Source organism: Staurois parvus, unplaced genomic scaffold (genome assembly GCF_062004578.1).
Source record: "Staurois parvus isolate SC_StPar_1 unplaced genomic scaffold, SC_StPar_1.0 ptg000533l, whole genome shotgun sequence".
Taxonomy (NCBI): Eukaryota; Metazoa; Chordata; class Amphibia; order Anura; family Ranidae; genus Staurois; species Staurois parvus.
The window spans coordinates 1,052,408-1,074,721 of record NW_028318329.1 but is presented as its reverse complement, the minus strand read 5'-3'; the positions used below and the strand labels follow the sequence as shown (position 1 = coordinate 1,074,721).

Here is a 22,314-nt window from a genome sequence, read left to right as displayed (position 1 = left end):
AATGACAGATTAGTTGCAAGTCTCGGTATAATAAAATAATCTCTTACCATCTGTATGTAAATTATATGAAATAATCCAATTAACTGAAAACTAAATTCACGTAAATTACTCATTTTAATGCTGATTTACCATTTTTCAGGATCTTTTCTGATAAATTATCTTAAACTAAAAATGCAAAACTCATCCAAGGCGGATGACTACTTTAGCCATTCCCAGAAGTAACACTGAGTCATGCTGATTTCTCTCTGTTTTTACTGTAAGAAGTGTAAATCAGGGTGTACAGCAATACTGTCCTGCTGTTTATTCTCAACTGCTTGCATAAACATTATCATAGATTTCCCATAATAATGGTTTGAATGTTCTAAAGTGCAAGCCATACATAGCCAAGATTTCCATGGCTGAACTCTAATTTAGGGATCACCTACATTATTTAACCAGAACACAGCTCTCATCAAATAACACAAAGTTCCAACTAAAAGAGAGCCACAAAAAAGAGGTCCTCAGTAGTACTGTGCCCTAAACAGAAGTGTATGCATAGCCCAAACTTATTGTTTAGTGGAGAAATGCTACAACTACTATACCTGTCAACTACTACCGATATTTTTTGAAGTTTGTATCCTACTAGGGAAAAATTCCTTCACTTCCTGTCTTGGCGATGCAACAATAAAAGGAAAAGTGAAAGGAACTTCCAACTTAGTAAATCTTGCGCTCATGGCAAATTTAAAATTAAAGATTTCTCCTCCCTTTCTGTATTGGCGACAATGAGCAGTGAGCAGTGATGAGCGATGCTCAGCAAAATCATTACAAAATTCATTAATGGCAAACATTAATGCAAAACCCATAGAAGTAAATAGGAGGTGAATCTTGAAAATCACTTCTGCCAATTTTCAAGGCTAATAAGAAAAGGATTATTAAACAATGCACATGGGGAGCTGGATACTGCTAGGGACACATGCACCAATACAAAAAAAAGTAAAAACTACAGTTTGTGGGTAGTGGGTTTTTTAACAAGGCTTAAAATTAGACATGAAACATTCAAAATGCCTTCAAACAAGTTTGAGGGGCATTTCCTGTTCATCCATCCAACCTGCAGCAAGTTCACAGGGACATTTTATTTATTTATCCTGGAGTTATTTTCTAAGGTAACCGATCAGTAAATATCTCCCTCTACCCTCCCACAGGTACCAAACTTATATCCAGTATGATGAGGATAAACACTTGGGACTTAGGAGTGCCCAACCACAAGGCCCAAGATGGCACCAACTTTCTCCTTGCAAAGCTGAGTGAAGGCAAGCAGATAAAGCAGCCTCCAGATTTGAACATTTTGCCCAAATACCAGCAAAGAAGAGTTAGGGAGGGTGAACAGCAACTACAAACAACCCTGGAGGGGCCCCTTAATTGCTGGATTCCCAGTCAACATATGCTCAGGAAAGCCTTGGTGAGCCTTCACATGCTCCAGGCTCTAACATAAGTTCTGGACAGTCTGGTATTTCTTCCTCTCCTGGATTTTAGGACATTTATATGTCCACTTCTAATCTTAGAATATGGGGGAAAAGCCTCTATGAAACCCATATTTGCTTTTACACCATTTCATTAGTAACTGACTTGTACCCTGTAAGAGGAATGAACTTAACCCCTTAGGGCTGACGCCTCCCATCCCTTTAAGGGGTTTGAGACACTGGGAGGTGGGGCCGGGCTGTCAAGGTACGTAAATATGCAGCCCCTTAGCGCCAAGGCCCAGCCACCAAGACACTCCATAATTGGTGGTGCCAAGGAGTTAAAGTTGTAGCAAAGTCTTGTGTGACTTTTTACCTACAGGTAAGCATATAATAAAGCTTACCTGTAGGTAAAATGAATATCTCCTAAATGTGCCATTCTTTCAGCATTCTGTGCCATGCCTGGGGCTCCCGCGTGCATGCACAGGAATGACATCATCACAGCTCGACCAGTCAGACAACCAGAGCCCATAAACCCAGAAGGAACACTGGGTGAAGATGGAAGCCCTGTCAGCGATGACAGCGTGCTGCTGCTGGTGGTCTTCATTTTAAGGTATTTCATAATGTGCTAGTATGTCATGTATACTAGCACATTATGAAATTATCTTGCAGGGGAAACCTTTTTTTTTAAAGAAGCTTTACTACTGCTTTAAGTACTTCCCTATGGGGCAATTCTGACATTTCTGTCTTCCTTGTAAAGATCATCATTTTTTTGCTAAAAAATTACTCACAATCCCCAATATATATATATTGGATTATAATAAATTAGAATATCATCAAAAAGTTTATATATTTCAGTAATTCAAAAAGTGAAACTCATATTATATAGATCCATTACACACAAAGTGATATACAATGCTCAGCATAGATCACTACACCCCTAACAGATTTGTCAGAAAACCTTTACTTTACTTTCAGAATCAACATTGTGAAGGGTGTCAATGACTGTCTTCTGGACAACTGTCAAGTCAACAGTCTTCCCAATGATTGTGCAACCTACTGAACCACACTGAGAGACCATTTAAAAGCTCAGGAAACCTTCTAATTTATTGAGATGCATATATATTATATAATTGATGGAAAGTATGATGAGGCTGAAGCATTATTGGTGGAACTGCACACGGAGGTGCATACTACAAAGGTAATAGTTGGAGTTTGTTATAGGCCATCCAGTGTTAATGAGGAGATGGAGACTCAGCTCTTTGCACAGAATTAAAGGGCTATGAGGGCTGGGACAGTGATAATAATGGGGGATTCTATCTACCTGTAAATTGGCTGGAGTAATGGCACTGCAGGAACAGTTAAAGGGCAAAAATGTATAAACCGACTACAAAACAAGTTTATGGTACAGTTCATAGAGGCCCCAACTAGGAATGATGCTCTGCTGGATCTGGTAATCTCAAACCATGCAGAGCTTATTACTAATGTTCACATAAAAGAACATCTGGCTAGCAGCGACCATAACATGTTTTCACTTATTGTTAGCTGTAAACAACAAGCACATATGGGAAAAATAAAAACACTCAACTTTAACAGAGCTAAGACTGAAAGCTGCTCTGTAAGACTTAGAATGGAAGGGAATATTGACATCTATGAACACAACACAGAAATGGGAGTTCTTCAAAAAGACTGTATGTGAACACACTGTAAAATATATTCCCATAGCCAACAAGTTTAAAGGGCTAAAAATCAAACCTATGTGGCTTACGGCCAAAGTTAAAAAGCTATAAATAATAAGAAAAGAGCTTTTATTAAATATAAAAATCAAGGAATGCTATAATCATTTAAACATTACAAAGAATATAACAGAATATGTAAAAAGGAAATCAAGGCCTCAAACACTGAAAATGAACGACATATTGTAAAAGACAGCAGGACAAACCCCCATAAATTCTTCAAATACATTAATAGTAAAAAGGTCAGGTCTGAGCATGTAGGCCTGTTTCAAAATAATCTAGAGTGGGTGACTGGGGACAAAGAGAAGGCAAATTGATTAAATACCTTCTTCAGCTCTGTGTATACAAAGGAGCATGGGGGAGCTCTTGTCCATAATGGGCATGGTATTGACACAGCCCCAGATGATCCACATTGGTTCACAACTGATATAATCCAGAAATATTTAGACAGAATAAAGGTGAATAAAACACCCGGACCGGAAGGCATACACCCACGGGTCCTTAAAGTATCGAGCTCTGTCATTTCAAAGCCATTGTTTCTAATTTTTAGGGACTCTTTAATGACTGGCATAGTACCACTGGATTGGTATCAGACCAATGTGGTGCCTTTATTTAAAAAGGGGTCAAAATCTTTACCAAGAAATTATATGCCTGTTATTTTAACATATATAGTTGGAAAGATACAGGAGAGTTTAATAAAAGACCACATAGATGAGTTCTTGCTGGAAAAAAATATTTTAAGCAACCGCAGCATGGATTCATGAAAGACAGAAGTTGTCAAACAAATCTGATTTTTTTTTATGAGGAGGTGAGCAAAACCTTGCACAGAGGGGTGGCGGTGGACTTGGTATACTTGGATTTTGCAACAGCGTTTGACACAGTTCCCCAAACAAAGCTAATGTGTAAGGTAAAGTCTACGGGCCTGGAAATATCAGTATGTAAATGGATAGAAAACTGACTAAAAGATCATATTCAGAGAGTACTGGTTAGTGATTCATACTCTGAATGGTCTAGGGCTGTTAGTGGTGTACCCCAAGGTTCAGTGTTGGGACCCTTACTTTTTAATATATTTATAAACAATATAGGGTCTGGGATTGCAAAATACTGTTTCAGTCTTTGCAGATGACACCAAGCTGTGCAGTGGAATAATGTCCAATAATGTCTCCAACTTTGAAGCCAACCTCAATGCACTGTTTAATTGTTCAACTATGTGGCAAATTAGATTTGATGTTGATAAATGTAAGGTTATGCACTTGGGGGCTAAGAATATGCATGCGTCATACATACTAGGGGGAGTACAACTGGAGGAATCAATGGAAAAGGATCTGGTAGATCATAAGCTTAACCTCTTCACGCTGGCCGAATGTAAATGTGCGGCCTCCCGGCGTCGGGCCTAGACGCCGAGCGGTCGCGCATTTGCGTTCTATTAAAAAGAACATAAGTGCTGAGAGCGCGCGCCCTGCGCTCTCCCAGCACGTATGTCTGGTACTCACTGAAAGGTCCCAATCTCCTCTTTCGATCGGGACCTTTCCAGATCATGTGACCACCATGACGGCGTGTCACGGAGGTCACATGACCCTAAACCCCACCCCACCTTAAAGGACCGGGAGGCGAAGGGGTTATTAACGGAATGCAATACCAAGCTGCGGTTTCTAAAGCGAGCAAAATCCTCTCTTGTATTAAAAGAGGTATAAACTCCAGAGAGAGAGATATCATTTTACCCCTGTACAAATCATTAGTAATACCTTATCTGGAATATACAGCTCAGTTTTGGGCACCAATTCACAAAATGAACATTGGGGAACTGGAGAACGTGCAGAAAAGGGCAACCAAACTGATAATAGGCTTGGAGGAGCTCAGCTATGAGGAAAGATTAGAGGAACTGAATTTATTCTCTCTTGAGAAGAGGAGATTAAGGGGGGATATGATCAACATGTATAAATACATCAGTGGTCCATATAGTGAACTCGGTGTGGAGTTATTCACCCTGAGGTCATCACAGAGGACGAGGGGGCACTCTTTACATCTGGAGGAAAAGAGATTTAATCTCCAAATATGGAAATGTTTCTTCATGGTGAGAGCTGTGAAAATGTGGAATAGACTCCCTCAGAAGTTGGTTCTGGCCAGCTCAGTGGATTGCTTTAAAAAAGGCCTGGATTCTTTCCTAGATACACATAATATTACTGGACACTATAATTTATAGGTAAAGTTGATCCAGGGAATATCCGATTGCCTCCTGGGGGATCAGGAAGGAATTTTTTCCCCAGCAAAAGCAAATTGGATCATGCTTTGCTGGGGTTTTTTTTTTTGCCTTACTCTGGATCAACTCTGGGTGTAGGATTATAACTTTTTTGGGTGAACTGGATGGACTTTTGTCTTTTTTCAGTCAGACTATGTAAATAAATAAATATATATAATTTAAGCAAAGGCCCTAGGGGATAACAATATTTTTTTAAGCAAATTCTTTGGAAAAAATACACTTTAATGCACACAAACACAATATTGATTTATTTATTTCAGGTACTTATATAGCGCCATCAATTTACTCAGCGCTTTACATATATATTGTACATTCACATCAGTCGCTAACCCTCAAGGAGCGTACAATCTAAGGTCCCTAACTCACATTCATACATACACATGCTAGGGCCAATTTAGACAGGATCAAATTCACCTCCCAACATGTCTTTGGAGTGTGGGAGGAAACCGGAGTACCCGGAGGAAACCCACGCAGGCACAGGGAGAACATGCAGGTGGTGCCGTGGATGGGATTTGAACCGATGACTCTAGTACTGCCAGGTGGAAGTTAAATATGTTACACTGAGTAAATACATGCCTAACATGTCATGCTTTAAAGTTGTGCATGCTTATGGAACCAAATTATAGTACCTAAAAATCTCCATAAGCAATGATTTATAAGCCTGTACAGGTTTCCAGTTCAGAGTTACACAAGACGTCTGGTGCTAGAATTATTGCTCTGGCTGTAACATTTGCAATGATACCTCACGTGTGGTGCGAACACTGTTTACACATGCATGCACAACCCTTTGAACACAAGCATGGGGGGACAGGGGTGCTTTAAATATTTTTTTATTATCATTATTTATTTTATTTAAATGTTTTTATTTTCACACTGTCTCTTTATTTTTTTATCAATGTTATTGCTATCACAAGGGATGAACAACATTCCTTGTGATAGTATGGGCAGTGGCAGGTCCTCTTTGCGGAGATTTCTGAGGTCTTTTAGACTCCAGATCTCTCCTCTGCCCTTAACAGCATCTGATCAAAAGCCAGTAATAATTTGTTTACACCTTGTCAAAACTGGAAGTGACAACATACTCATTGCTTCAAGTTTCTTAGACCATAGACATGACTGAGAATGTTCCAGTCCTTGGTCATCTCTGTGGTAAGCCAGCGGAACCCCCAGCTTCATTCCCAGGCTCCCAGGAGAGCCTTGAAAGGAAGGTGGCCACATGTAAAAACAATTTAGCAACTAGGATTGCTTTTACATTAAAGAGAAATACTGGCAGAAAAAAAAGATACCAGAATGATGCCTGTAGCTGCAGGCATCATCCCGCTATCACCACTCAAAGCCCAGGTCATCATATGACTTCTTACTGGTGGAAAGTGGTTACAGAGTTTCTTCAGTCTGTTTGAAGAAAAATATAAGTCAGCAGCTATAAATACTGTAGCTGCTGACTTGAAATAAAACACCTACCAGGGATCCAGTGCTTTTTTCACCCAGGTTGGTTCTTCGCTAGTCTTTTGGTCAATCGAAGCCGGCATGTTTACAGTAGGAAGCCAGCTATGATTCCCCACAGCTTCCCAATTGGATCCCCACTGCACAAGCGCAAGCTACACTGCACTGTGTGAATGGTCCTGCAGCCTCCTGGGGCTGGGGCGTGTCCCAGGAAATTGCGGGTGGAGGGGAAGAACTTCCAGTGAGATTGCCTAGTCGATTCCAGTGGAAGTGGAAGCAAGTACTTGACAAAATACTCCCCCCAAAAACAAAAAATATACCAAAAGTAGTGGTTGGGGGGGGATATAAAACTAAACATCCTTTTTAGGGTGAAGTTCAACTTTAGGGTTTGGACTGAACACAAGTTCAGACCAAACCTTGGCTGTTCTTGTGTTCTGCTGAATGCCAGAACATTTTTCCCATTTGTCAGGAACTAAATATCATACATAAAGAGTGGTATTACTGTCAATGGTTCTTAAGGAAGCTCATGGATGCAGGCAGCAGCGTGTTTTGCACAGGTGAGCATGCTGAATATGCACATTTTGTTTTTCCTATTGGCAAACCACAAGCAGGTAAAGTTCACTGCAAATACTGCGCTCTGCCACACAAAACCCTATCCCTTACCAGGCAAACTAAGGGGTTAATGTAACCCTTGTATACACTTTTGACTTGACTTTTTGATTTATCTCTATGGTGATTTTGAGCAAGTGACTAAATGGTTAGCACTTCCGCCTAGCAGTACTAGGGTCGTTGGTTCACATCCCAACCACAGCACCACTTGCCTGGAGTTTGCATGTTCTCCCTGTGCCTGCGTGGGTTTCCTCCAGATACTCCAGTTTCCTCCCACACTCCAAAGACATGCTGGAAGGGGAATTGGCTCCTGTCTAAATTGGCCCTAGTATGTATATGTATGAATGTGAGTTAGGGACCTTAGATTGTACACCCCTTGAGGGATAGGGACTGATGTGAATGTACTATATATATTTAAAGCGCTGCGTAAATTGATGGCGCTATATAAGTACCTGAAATAAATAAAATTAAAAAAAAAATATTCAGTGAAGAAAAGTGGTCAATGTGGTGTCTATTCTTGTGTCCCATAATTGTCTAATTGTGGATCACAGCTTTAGTATTCTGAATCCTAACGTAAGCCGCACAAAAACTAACTGCAGTTGATTGCACTGCCCGAGGGCCCGGGGTCAGTAGGGGGCCCCATGAGATGCCCCTGGTACCTTTTTCATAGGCTTTTTTGAGTTTGGGCAAGGACACAGGGGCCCCATGATCCCCTATTGCCCGGGGCCCCATGAGTTGTCAGTCCGCCCCTGGTCTTGTACCAAAATTGCAGCACTCCCAATGCAATAACCCATTCTCTCTGTAACAACAGTTAACTTTCTTCATTGTATGAGCAGAGCACCCCACCACTTTGTGTTTGCTGAAGTCCAGTGCTTTCTCATCACAGCATCTGGGTTGTAATGAACATGCTCACTGACAACAGCATAGGATGTTTATACATTCAGATAGAGAGAGAACACTGGGAAGCACAGTGCCAGCCCACCAACACCCTAACTTCTAACAAAATTAAAGTGGACACCTGCTTTGATTATGCATTATTGCCATCTTCACTTTGCAATGGTATCTTCAGGCTGGAAAAGATTTGTTAGCAAACAAATCTCCAACCTGCATGTGATCAACCTAATTTGCTTTCATGATGATCACAAGATCTGGATCCATGCTGTTTGGTTACTGATCATTACAGAAGACCCAGAGCTGCCACAAGGAGTGGGGTCAAAGAACTAGGAACATTTGCATTCCATTGGATACTCAGCTGGAACACTAATTAACTTTCTAATGGCTTAGAGACCTGTGATTGAGAATGTTTATAGCTAGATAAAGGGTTAATATTTTATGTCTTAGCAACATGCAATTAAAAAAGATTAGCAAAAACGTAAGTGAGCTTCATTGGACCAGTTAATCAGGGAAATAAAATATGTAATAACTGTCCTTTCCATGAACAAATCATATGTATCATATTGAAGTGTTACAGTGTATCATTAAATTGTAGAGATTCTCTGAGCTGAATATATTTGCTCTATTTATGAAACAATATATATGTGTATTTCCACTTCAAATGAACAAACACCTACAAGCCAGACAAGGACTGTGGTGTTATATGTGTTTTGACAGCAACAATTAAATACAAAATATTTATAGGAAAAATTTTACTTGTAAATTATGTGAATCATAATATGATTTACAGTTGGCTTAGATGCATATTCATTTAATATGCAAATTTTTACTAAATGTACACAGATAGAAACAAGGATAGAGGCTTGGCTGCAAGGTTGATAAAGGCTACAAGAGGACCTGGGCTATAAATGAAAGGCAATGTGCTGTTCTGCCCCAGCAGAAGAGTGAGTCGGTTGCTTAAGGAAATAGCCCTAATAAAAAGCAAGATAAGACAACTTTGCATTCGTGTTTCTGTGCCTGACTCTTAGATCCCTTCCTAACCTTTTTTTTCTTGTGAAGATATGGTGTCAGTTTTTAAATACATTTAAAGAAACTCTTTCAGTTTGCCCACTCCATTTCCCTGTCTGAGTTGCCCCAAATTACCCAGTGCTCCTTGGTATGGGGCAACAGATGATTTCCTCCCATGATGTAATGCTCATATGTAAATGGCCAATTGGTAGATCTGAAGAAGTGAGGGAGAAGGGGGCATTATTAATTCTATGCAATCTCCAAGGCCATCCACCGCAGAGCATAGAAAGGTACAGGACTGCAGAGAAATGGTGCATAAGGAATGCTGGTAAGGTGAATACTAAGGGGTGGGGAGCTAGGATGAATTTCCTTTTTGTGCTGCCCTAGGCAACACAAAAATCAGCCCCCCCCCAGAAACCCGTGCCCCCTCCCACCGGACAATCAGACACCCTCCAGCAGCCCCCAGACGCATCCTCCTCTGTTTCAGCACTCAGCGGCACAGCTCACAGAATGACATCCTCCGGGCACCACTGAAGCCATGATGAGGACCAGAAAGGAGAGTCTGACACCATCCAGTCACCTCTCCTAGATCTCAGCTCCTGCTGTTCCTTTGCCTCCACTGCTCCCCAGTCACCGGCTGCAAGTTGTGTAAATTCTGCAGGGGGGAGGCAAAACCACCACCCTTAAAAAAATGCTGCCTAGCCAAACACCTTGCTAGTCTTATGACAAATGCCCCTGGTTGAGGGAAAGCTTCACCACTTTACCCTAAATGGGCAAAGTAACAGAAATATATATATATATATTCTTGCCATATTTGTGCTATTGCTAGAAGGTATGCTGTGTCTTCTAGCACAGTCTCAAGAGCATGGAGGAGATTCCAGGAGACAGGCAGTTACTCTAGGAGAGCTGGAGAGGGCCATGGAAAGTCCTTAACCCATCAGCAAGACCGGTATCTGCTCCTTGGTGCAAGGAGGAACAGGAAGAGCAGTGCCAGAGCCCTACAGAATGACCTCCAGCAGGCTACTGGTGTGAATGCCTCTGACTAAACAATTAGAACTTCATGAGGGTGGCCTGAGGGCCCAACATCCTCTAGTGGGCCCTGTGCTCACTGACCGGCACCATAGAGCTTAATTGGCATTTGCCATTGAACACCAGAATTGGCAGGTCCACCACTGGCGCCCTGTGCTCTTCACAGATGAGAGCAGGTTCACCTTGGGCACATGTGACAGATGTGAAAGGGTCTGGAGAATCTGTGGAGAATGTTATGCTGCCTGTAACCAGTGTATTCAGCATGACCGTTTTGGTGGTGGGTCAGTGATGGTCTGGGGATGCATATCCATGGAGGGACGAACAGACCTTTACAGGCTAGACAATGGTACCCTGACTGCCTTTAGGTTTCGGGATGAAATCCTTGGCCCCATTGTCAGACCTTAAGCTGGTGCAGTGGGCCCTGGGTTCCTCTTGGTGCACGAAAATGCCTAGCCTCATGTGCCGAGCGTATGCAAGCACTTCCTGGAGAATGAAGGAATCGATACCATTGAATGCAAAAATAGTAAAGTACCTCCTGCACTGGTATGGGTTAACTATAAGAAATGCTTTAGAATAAGCTGCCAGCACTAAAATGCCTCAACCTGGGCACAAAAAATGTCAATAAATACCAGAGTAGTGCGGCGCTACTACTAACAATGTACCGACACAATCAAATCACACATAAATACATGCAATGGCAAATGGATATGTGCACACTCCCCCTCCTAGATCCTCACTCCCCCTCCTAGATCCTCACCTGAGGGATCATATTAACATACAAACACAGTATGTGCATCCCTAGGGGGATGTGAAAATTCAGTGAACTGTGCAAAACAATGTGTGCAACAAAATAATAGTACATATAATCTCATAATATGCTATGTGCCACAGTATAAGCAGTCCACACAAATGGCATAACATCAAATAGCATGCAGGTTATTCTCTGGTGCTTGTGCAGCTACTGTGCCAAATCCTCAAAAGCTGGGGTGCCCCCTCACCTTCCTGCCCAGGCCCCATGGGACCAATGAGCCTTATGAATCAATGCTACGGTCCTCCCAGTCCTGGGTAATCTTCTCAGCAATGGTGGTGGTACTCTTTACCTCCTTAGTAGTATTACACCTCCAGCCACTCGTGCCACTCCTGCACATGTACCGCTCCTTACACAGCCCCGATAGTAAGACAGAGAATGGCCAACATAGTGTAAAATCGTTTATTACTACAAGCTACATGAATAAAATTGCCCACTCATGTTTTAAAAGAAGTAATTAGGCTTTTACCCCACACTATGGGTGTACTGCATGGGTGATCAGCAAAACGGGTGCACCAAGATGGCGCCCGTGCCAGATGTGATGTCACCGCGCACCGGAAGCTCCTCCCACTGGCGTACCTACACGTTACGTCACGGTCTGTCACGTGACTTCCTCAGGATATACGCCTCCTCTCTCTGTAGCCTCCTTTTATCCTCCTCCCCAGCCAATCGTTAGGTGGGGGCGGTACTGCGGCAGCCATTTTATCATAGCCGCAGATTGCTGACATTTAGAAGCAATGTAATCTTAAACTCCCACTGGATATTCCAAATCTTAGGATACAGGGATCCTTGGTAAATATATGAGTGTAATACTATCCTCAGATTGGTGGCATACCAGTATATATGGGCCAAAAAGGTGATAATCACCACCCTACTGCATGCTATGTAATATAACCCCTCCAATAAAGTAAATGACGTAAGAATATTAAAAACAATAGCTCTTTAATTAAACCATGTTAAAAAAGGAGTGGCGTAAAAATCCACATATTACTCACAATGTGTGAGCACGGTGAGACATAAAAATGTCATGAGAGTGTATTAAAAATATAATAAAAATTATATATATGTATAAAAAATAAATAAAAAATGGATAAACAATAGTAATGACATCCATGCTGATACACCTATATTGTGAACAATAATGTACACAAACCAAATATTATGTATATATGTAAAGAGATAAATGAATAAGTAACAAAATGTGTCAAATAGACACCCACATATCATTCTATCATGTACCATACATAGGAACAGTACACAGGTACACTTATACAATACATGATATACAAATTGCTAAAAGGATAAAAATGACATGACATCCCAATTGACTCAACCTATACAGTAAAAATCACTAATAAAACAATTAAGGTCGAATTCGATGTTCAGACCTCTAGGGGTCTGCGACCTCATTAAATAAATCCATTTGGACTCCACCTGGCTCAGGGATCATATTTTGCTACTTCCCCTCCAGTGGCCTTTGAATTTTTCTATTCCCCAGAATCTAAGTGTGGAGGGGTCATTCTGGTGATAGATCGAAAAATGTTTAGATACACTGTGCTAAAAGTGTCCCTTCTTGATATTCTGCACGTGTTCCCGAATTCTTTTCCACATGGGCCTTTTTATTCTGCCCACGTACTGCAGACCACATTTACACTCTAGGCCGTACACTACCCGTTCCATACGACAGGATATAAAATCCTTAATAGAATATTCTACCCCCGCATTGTTTGCCTTGAATTTTTCATTCTTTTGTTGGTGCCCTTGGTTTCTTTACATGCATAGCATGTTCTGCATGGATAAAAACCATTCTGGTCAAGCAATGCTAATTTGTGATTTTTTTGTAGGGGGATCTATTACATTTCTAACTATTTTGTTCCTAATAGTAGGAGCTTTTCCATAAATGAACCTGGGTTGTTCTGGTATACAATTCTCTAATCCCCGATCTGATCTCAATATGGGCCAATGTTTCTTGAATATTTTTTCTACTTTTTTATAGTGGGTATTGAAATCGAGTATGATGGGTACCTTATCTCCAAAGTTGTTCTCTTTTTCTCTGTCTACAAGAGGTTCAGTCCTCTTGTAGGATTTTAGACACATATAATACTTCTTTTAGTGTCTTGAGGCGATTATGAATGAAAGAGCCGTTGAAATAAAAAATAAAGTGTGATTTTATTTTATCACACAATGGCTTAAAATAACAATGTAAAGCGTATCATGAACAGTTCCATGTAGATAAAACTACTGTAGAAATATCAAGCAGAAGTTTAAAGAAAAAGTCACCATTTTTGTCATAGATGTCTGGCCATGTGCTGTTCTGTCCTTCATGCTCTCCTTGTCCTTCTCGAGACTTTGTGAAGAAGCCGGAAGTAGACGGAAGTGACGATCTTGTCTTCAGCATGCACCTGTTGGATTTTCTCAGAAGGTCCTAGACATGTGTGTGTGTATCAGAGTGTCAGTGTTAGCGTGAGTGTTTCCCCCCAACTGTCCCTTATGGACCTTTTATGAAGGAACAAGCGTCATACCTAGTGATCTTAATACCTTCTATGGAAATTATTACTGCTTAGCAAAGCAGTATCATAGAAGAGAGTGGACGCTATATATGTGATGTTTGATGGACAGGTACAGATGCTGATATATATAATACTGTAAGCTGATGATGTAACCTCAGCTATTCATATTTAAATGATAATATAACTTAAGAACGTATCTTTACAACATATCAATGTATAATCACTAATCTATATATGTATCAATATTAGAAATGTATACTAAATACACACAGATACTATAAAAAATACATTATGTAATAGTAAGTCACTTCTAATACCTTTGACATTTAGAAACCAAAGTCTCTTAACTAGCTTTGCCTAAATATAGAATACTCAGGCATCAGCTGGTTTAGCTAGTTCAGCTTAACTCCTGTCTTATTTTACTGTCTCAGCTTAACTTATTCATATTTTTCGGTCTCAGTTATAGCTTATATCTCAGCTATTCTACTTTACTGAAGAATTAAATAATACTATTGGCTTAAGGCGTCCATTCAAACATATTAATATTAATTATGATTAATCATAAAAACCAAATATTTTGCAAGCTTGCCATCAATATAATTGCCGAATCAAAATTTTGATTAATTAATTTCCTTCAAGTCCCCCTTGTTATGATTAGTCCATAATTAATTTATTAACCAATGCACACTTCATTCATGGCCCATACACACAGCCTTGTACCAAATGATCGTACATATTCTTCATAACTGGACCAACCAAAAATAACTTTCTTTTTAAACTCTATACCTTATCTTCAGTTTCTCTTACTATAAAAATTCTTAATCATAATGCAAATTTTAAATGATATATGATAATAATAGTAATAATAATAATAATAATTAAATGATGTAATAATAATTAAATAATGTAGTAGTATATTTCCATATTTGAATAATTATATTTTACCTCTCCGGAAATATACTTTCCATTCTAAAATGTATCATAAGTTTATATTGCTCCTATAAGAGTAATATGTTTCTTAACCTTTTAACAAAAGATATTCTATTAACTGGAATAACTCTGTGAATTTTTAACCAAAAAATATTCAGTATATGAATATGTAAAAAATAAGAATAATATTATTATCCTAATATGGATGTAAGTATCAGAATAAAAGGACCATTAAAATGTATATGTGACCTATAACAATATTTTCAATAATAAATTATTTTATCACTAATAGTAAATAGATTTCCTCTTGATGAATCTTTTCTTCATGCAATGTCTATAAAATATCTTCTTTAAGTTCTGTAAAATTAGAAACATTTTTGTTGAATGTGATAAATCAGTCATAAGTATGAAGTATTAAGCTCTTGTTCAATCTTCTTCCGAGGAAGATCTCTTCTTTAACTTCCGAATTCCTTAAAGTTGGCTTGTAGGAGATTGTTACGCTTCATATTTGATTTTATATGCCATTTCTGTAAAGAAATGCAGTATCATTACTTTGGCACAAACATTACATTATTCTTGCACCTTTTTTCAACAAATATGAAAGATTATGGAACAATCAGTTTATGAGTTTGGAACACATATTGTGAAGTAACATTACTTCCTATTTCCTTTTACAGAAAACTTCCATATATATCAATCAAAATACTGTCCTAATCCTGTCTAAAATTACCTAAACTAGAATACAAAAGTAGTGTGATATTAAGGTATGACAGGACGCAATATTTCATCATAGGTTATGACCGCAAAACCCCATTTTAGTAAACAAAGAAAGGTTTTGTATCACCCCAGAGATGACAATGGACTGTGCCTTTGTTCTCATCTCTATAAAATTAGAAATATGCGTAACTGTTTTCTGTGCTGATGTCATTATTGTGGTGTTAGAGTGTTCTTCAGTAATACATGTTTTGCCGTGAATGTGAGGTAGAGACTTGTCTGATACAGCTGTACAAACATGTGTTGGTGTGTTTTCCTGAAAATGTTTGCCTGTAACATCTATCACAATGTGTTTGGCTAACAGTGCTCTTATCCACTGAGGATACCTTTCACAAAATGTTCTGAATGTATCTTCCTCAAGAATTCTTCTTAGTGAACTGTCAGGAGACTGTAATATGATACTGTGTGACTTCACTGTGCTTTTTGATGCTTTGATTGCATAAAAGACACTTAGCAGTTGTTGTACCTCTGATGTAAAAGTTTTTTCCAATGGTGATAAATTTCTGGAAAAGTAAATAATTAGTCTCTCATTACCTTCTTTTAATGAGACAAAGTTACTGAAATTGTATTGTCAGATACATGAGTGTTCACAACAAAAGGAGCATTGGAACAAACCTCAATTGTATCTAATGTTGGCGCATTCTGCAAATCTTTTTTCAACACTTTTAAAGCATTATTCTCATTTGGACCCCATTGGTCAACTATGTTCTTTTTACCCCAAATATAATTTTATATGCTTTGGAAAACTTATTTTTTAACTCAAAAGGGTCTTCTTCTGCAGTAGGTCTGAAGTAAGTCTAGCATTTCTACAGAAGGTACGTCTTCACCTGTTGAACATAACAGCAATTGTCGCAGTCTGTCTGTCGCGTCACTATGTTTTTTCTGATCTTTATCGATAATAACAGAATTTTTAATTCGAGACATAAATTTAATTGGTAGCCATAACGGAAATAAATAATTTATTTCATGATTTGAAAGCTGATGACATTTGACATACATTTCATACATTTCCATGTTGCTGTAGATATCTTTATCTGAATCATAAGCAGGGATGTCTTTTAAAACTTTCATTAATTGATTGTGTATTTGCAACTTAAGTTTTGCAGTTTTACATAACAATTCTTTATGTTTAATTTGTGTTTCGTCATCAGAATCAATATCCGAACTTTCAGAGATATCGGACGGTCGTGGCTCTGATCTTGAATCACTCTGTTTGTCATGTGTGTTTATCATGGCAACCTGTTTACTGTCATTCTGCAGTCTTAAGAAAAGATTTGTCTTTGAGTCAATTTGCTCCTCAAGATTTTCTATGTAGTTACAAAAAATGTCACAGTTTGGGCAACTAAGAGCATCTTGAGACAAATTTTCATGTAATTCTGTGTTTTGTACAGTGCTACATTCTGTCTGCTTTAATGTACAAGCTTTTTTAACAGGTAAATCAACATTCAAAATCATTTTGTTGAATATACTTACCAAATTTAAGATATTAGATATCTTTTTATGCTGTCTGTGCACAGTAAATCTAGATTTATCTATCTGAATATTGGCCTGTAAACATTCATTATACATGTAGTGCCATAGCTGACCGTCTTCAGGATATAAAGAAACATCTTTAAACTTTAGGTTGCTTTCATTAACTAAGTCATCAATAAATTCCATAATTGTTACTCACCGTGATCAGAAGATTTTCTAGTTTGACCTGGCTCAGTCACTGGACCTCTCGTCCACGTCTGTTTAATCGCCTTTTCTGCTAGGTTCTTTTCACAGTGCTTTTCCCAGACTTGACAATCACAGAATTGTGCGTTCTCCCTCTTATCAAGGAATGGAAAACCGGAGAAAAAATGCGGCGGAGGCTGGCTCACCAAAATGTAGGATTTTAGACACATATAATACTTCTTTTAGTGTCTTGAGGCGATTATGAATGAAAGAGCCGTTGAAATAAAAAATAAAGTGTGATTTTATTTTATCACACAATGGCTTAAAATAACAATGTAAAGCGTATCATGAACAGTTCCATGTAGATAAAACTACTGTAGAAATATCAAGCAGAAGTTTAAAGAAAAAGTCACCATTTTTGTCATAGATCTCCGGCCATGTGCTGTTCTGTCCTTCATGCTCTCCTTGTCCTTCTCGAGACTTTGTGAAGAAGCCGGAAGTAGACGGAAGTGACGATCTTGTCTTCAGCATGCACCTGTTGGATTTTCTCAGAAGGTCCTAGACATGTGTGTGTGTGTGTGTGTGTGTGTATCAGAGTGTCAGTGTTAGCGTGAGTGTCTCCCCCCAACTGTCCCTTATGGACCTTTTATGAAGGAACAAGCGTCATACCTAGTGATCTTAATACCTTCTATGGAAATTATTACTGCTTAGCAAAGCAGTATCATAGAAGAGAGTGGATGCTATATATGTGATGTTTTATGGACAGGTACAGATGCTGATATATATAATACTGTAAGCTGATGATGTAACCTCAGCTAGTCATATTTAAATGATAATATAACTTAAGAACGTATCTTTACAACATATCAATGTATAATCACTAATCTACTGTATATATGTATCAATATTAGAAATGTATACTAAATACACACAGATACTATAAAAAATACATTATGTAATAGTAAGTCACTTCTAATACCTTTGACATTTAGAAACCAAAGTCTCTTAACTAGCTTTGCCTAAATATAGAATACTCAGGCATCAGCTGGTTTAGCTAGTTCAGCTTAACTCCTGTCTTATTTTACTGTCTCAGCTTAACTTATTCATATTTTTCGGTCTCAGTTATAGCTTATATCTCAGCTATTCTACTTTACTGAAGAATTAAATAATACTATTGGCTAAGGTGTCCATTCAAACATATTAATATTAATTATGATTAATCATAAAAACCAAATATTTTGCAAGCTTGCCATCAATATAATTGCCGAATCATAATTTTGATTAATTAATTTCCTTCACCTCTCCACTTCTCCCACTTCTTGGATTTTCTTTGTGATGTATTCTGTTTTGTATCCTTTTTGGTTAAACCTGTCCCCAATGACTTTAACCTGTTTCATGTAGTCTTCTTTGTGCGTGCAGTTCCTCCGTAGGCGTACAAACTGGCCTTAGGGAATATTAAGTAGCGACGAGGATAATGGCAACTATCTAACGGGATATACCCGTTGCGGTCTACCCCTTTAAAAAATGTTGTAGTAACAAGCCTGCCTCCTTCTATTTTTATGTTCAGGTCTAGGAAATTCGTGGATTCTCTACTATATTCCCAGGAAAATCTAATGCTCCTCTCATTGTCATTAAGTTTGTTCAAAAATATTTGTAACGATTCTACATTTCCTCGCCAGAGTATCAGCACATCGTCAATGAATCCTTTAAATAGGATCAATTCTTTGGGGGGCTGATGGTATACTACATCCCTTTTCCAATATGCCATGAACAGATTAGCTACACTCAGGGCAAAGCGAGCCCCCATAGCTACCCCTTTGACCTGCTGAAAAAATTGGTTCCCATGCCAAAAATAATTCTGGGTTAATCAGAAGTCAAGACAATCTAAGATATACTTTCTTTGTTTCCAAGACAAACTACTAAGTTCCCTAAGGCCCCAACTAGTGGATTCAATAGCATCACTATGTCCAATAATGGTATACAGGGATGAAACATCCGCGCTTGCTATACATAATTCAGACCCCTCTTCAATGTGGTTTAGCATCTGAATAAGATGTTTCGTGTCCCTCAAAAACAAGTCAGTTTTGGTGACCAATGGTTGAAGGTATATGTCTATATATTGACCTAATCTGGAAAGGATAGAATCGATGCCATTAACTATTGGTCTGCCAGGTGGTTTCTCTTGGTCCTTATGGATTTTAAGAACTATGTAGATAACTGGGATCCTACAGGTATCCTAAGGGTATTTTTATCCACTCCTTCTTTTACTAGCTTTTTTAGTTCCTTCTTATAGGCTATAGTGGGGTCTTTCTTATTATATGTAGTAGTATCTGCTAATTGCATGTTAAGTTTCTGCAGGTAATATTCTTTTGATAGAACTACAATACCACCCCCTTTATCCGAAGGTCTGACTACTATGTCGTCTCTCTTGGATAGTTTGCGAATACCTATTTGGATCCCACTTTTTCTAGGTATATTAGGGATATGCAATTTTTCTATATCCTGGTGTACCATTAGTTTAAACACTTCAATCTGGTTATTGTATGAGATATGCAGATTAAAAAGAGATTTGTTTCTAAGATCCGTGTGTAAAATATCATTACTGTAAACTTTATTCATAGTGGTTTTGGTGCTTGATAGACCCATAAAGTATTTTTTGATATTAAGTTTTCTTATGAACTTCAATGTATCAATATAGGTGTCAAATTTGCTAGCCGGTTTAGGGGAGGCAAAGCTGAGGCCCTTATCTAGGACTTCCAATTCTTCCTTAGACAAATGGGCCCCACTAAGTTTAAACACCCCTTTCCCTATTGGTCCCTTTTTCGCTTCTTTGCTCCTGCTCAACACCCTCTCCTCCTCTTGGAGAGCTTCTCCACCTTCCCCTTCCCGGGCTTCTTTCCATCTTGCCCCTCTCTAAAAAATTCTGTTGGGGGTAATCATATCTTAGTGGGTCATAGCGATTGGATACTGGTATTGGACTTCTTCCTTCCTGATAGTGCCAATTCCCTCTATCATGTGGATAGTATCCTGGACTCCTGTTTGGTTGTCTATACCATTGAATGGCCCACTTGCTCACCTGACCTAAATCCAATAGAACACCTTTGGTATATCATGTTTCGGTCCAACCAATGCTGCAAGGTTGAACCTCAGACTGTCTGGGAGCTCAGTGATGGCCTGGTCCAGATTTGGGAGGAAATACCCCAGGACACCATCTGTCGTCTCATTAGGAGCATGCTCCGACGTTGTGAGGCATGCATACAAGCACGTGGGTTGCCAAACAAACTACTGAGTACCATTTTGAGTTGCTCCAATGAAATTTCAGCAAAATGGGCTAGCCTGCTGCATCATTTTTTCACTTTGATTTTCGGGCATCTTTGAAATCAGTCCTCTGTAGGTTGATAATTTTCATTTCCATCAAGCAATGGGGCATTCTTACATTCCTAACACATTGCCCAGTCCATATCAGTATAGATATCCAGCATGATATTTTTTCCCATTAAGATCTGATGTGTTTTCAAAGTGTTCCTTTAATTTTTTTGAGCAGTGTATATATAAAAGGATGGGTGTAATTTAAAAAGACAAGGGTGGCAGGGTCCTTGTTGGCAGGTTACCTTACATTGTCTTGATGAGCTTGTCTTGAATGAATGCACTAAATTGCATTCAATTTCTTTTTCTTAGTTTTGGATAGAGTGGGAAAGGGTTAGAACCCTGCTCACTACTCTGTGGGAGATGTATTCTCTTATTCTGCTGACAACATTTTATCAGACCCATTGATAAATAAGGATCAGAATATCTGGGATCACAGAAACAAAGGCAAGTTATAAGATTTGGAGGATTTTTGTGTTGTGGTGACTATAATGTTTTTGGATTTTTCACATTTACACGGGCTATATGATTATCTGATTATATTGGGGAAAATGGTCATAGTAAATTTTAGCTTTAGGAATATAAGTTTCAACATATGAGGAGTTTCAGAACAGAGTCAGGCAAGACCATAATCAGAATTTTCCATCTTGAAGATTGGCTTCTTTCTGTGGCACTTCCAATTCCAATTTTTTTGAACCTGGAATCTCTGTGGTGTCTAGCTGTGACTCTTTTTGCTTAGCCACCTGAGAACAGGGCTGGATCTAGGCTGTCTGATCTGGGGGTGCAGTAAAAAAAAATCAGGGGGACATATTGTCTACACACTACTATATTATCCTCTTCTCTCCTGGTTTTCTATAACTCCACGTGGCTGCAATGAAAAGCACAGGTACGTGTAGCACTACCCCTGCAGGAGCTGCTAGAATTGATTGGGTCCTCCTAGGCTCTGAACGGCCAGACAACATGCATTTTTCCACATCTTACACACAGAGTCAGTAAACAGTCATTGAGTTGGTTTTTAGTTGTTTTTATCGAGGGGTTAACAACTTGGATGGGGTCTAGGGGTATAGGGGATGCCCAAGGAATTGCAAACACGAGGACAAACTTCTATCAGTCCATCTTCCACTTGACTCCTCTGCTGTACAGCAACAACTCCTCTGCTGTACAGGATCTGCCACATTTAAGGGTTACCCTTAGCCACCATACCTGGCCTCCTGCCTGGGGATTGGCCACATTCACCCAAATATGCAGATCTGAGCTTCCTCCCCTCTTCCAGAAAGTTCTTGCAGTTTCTGGAAGGGTGGGAGGTCTCCAGAAGCCCGGACCTGTAGAGCCTCCCAGCTTGTCCTGAGGTGAACTCACTCTAGCTCACTCCCAGGCTGACTCATACCAGGCTTCTACCCAGCCTCTAACTAACAAAACAACAAAGCCTATCACTAGAGGGTGCTACATACGTATTAGGTCAGTGTTTCTCAACCTTTATTTATTATTCATGGCACCCTTTAACAGTATGCAAAATCTCAAGACACCTCAGTCCTGAACAGTATTTATTGGGCTGAAGGACAGTGACATCTGTAATGGATTATGTCACCCACTCCTTTATATCACATGGGGGGGTTTCCACTTCATATCAGATTCCATCATAACTTGGCCATCTTGCCAGAGGAAAAGAAAGTGAGGTGTGCACAGAGCACTGTGGCAAAAATTGTGTGGTTTTCTGTGGCTCTAGGTAGTCCCTGCTGGTTCCATAGTAAAATATAAATGCCCAGAGGTTGTGGGATTACTTGCATTGTGTGGCCATTCAGCTCCCACTCGCCTCCTTCCAGACAAGGTTGCCAATCCCCACACATCCAACCTGGTA

The 22,314-nt window shown here is 39.2% G+C and overlaps 1 protein-coding gene across 1 annotated transcript in view; it reads right to left on the bottom strand.

The window, feature by feature from the left end:
- The window catches only part of LOC149451551 (uncharacterized), a 60,874-nt gene extending 53,916 nt beyond the window's left edge, over window positions 1-6,958 (bottom strand). The window contains exon 1 of the mRNA XM_089690556.1: window positions 6,891-6,958. Within this exon, the coding sequence (XP_089546682.1) occupies window positions 6,891-6,958 (68 nt within the window). The remainder of the gene's footprint in view (window positions 1-6,890) is intronic.
- Between the last annotated feature and the right edge of the window lie 15,356 nt (window positions 6,959-22,314).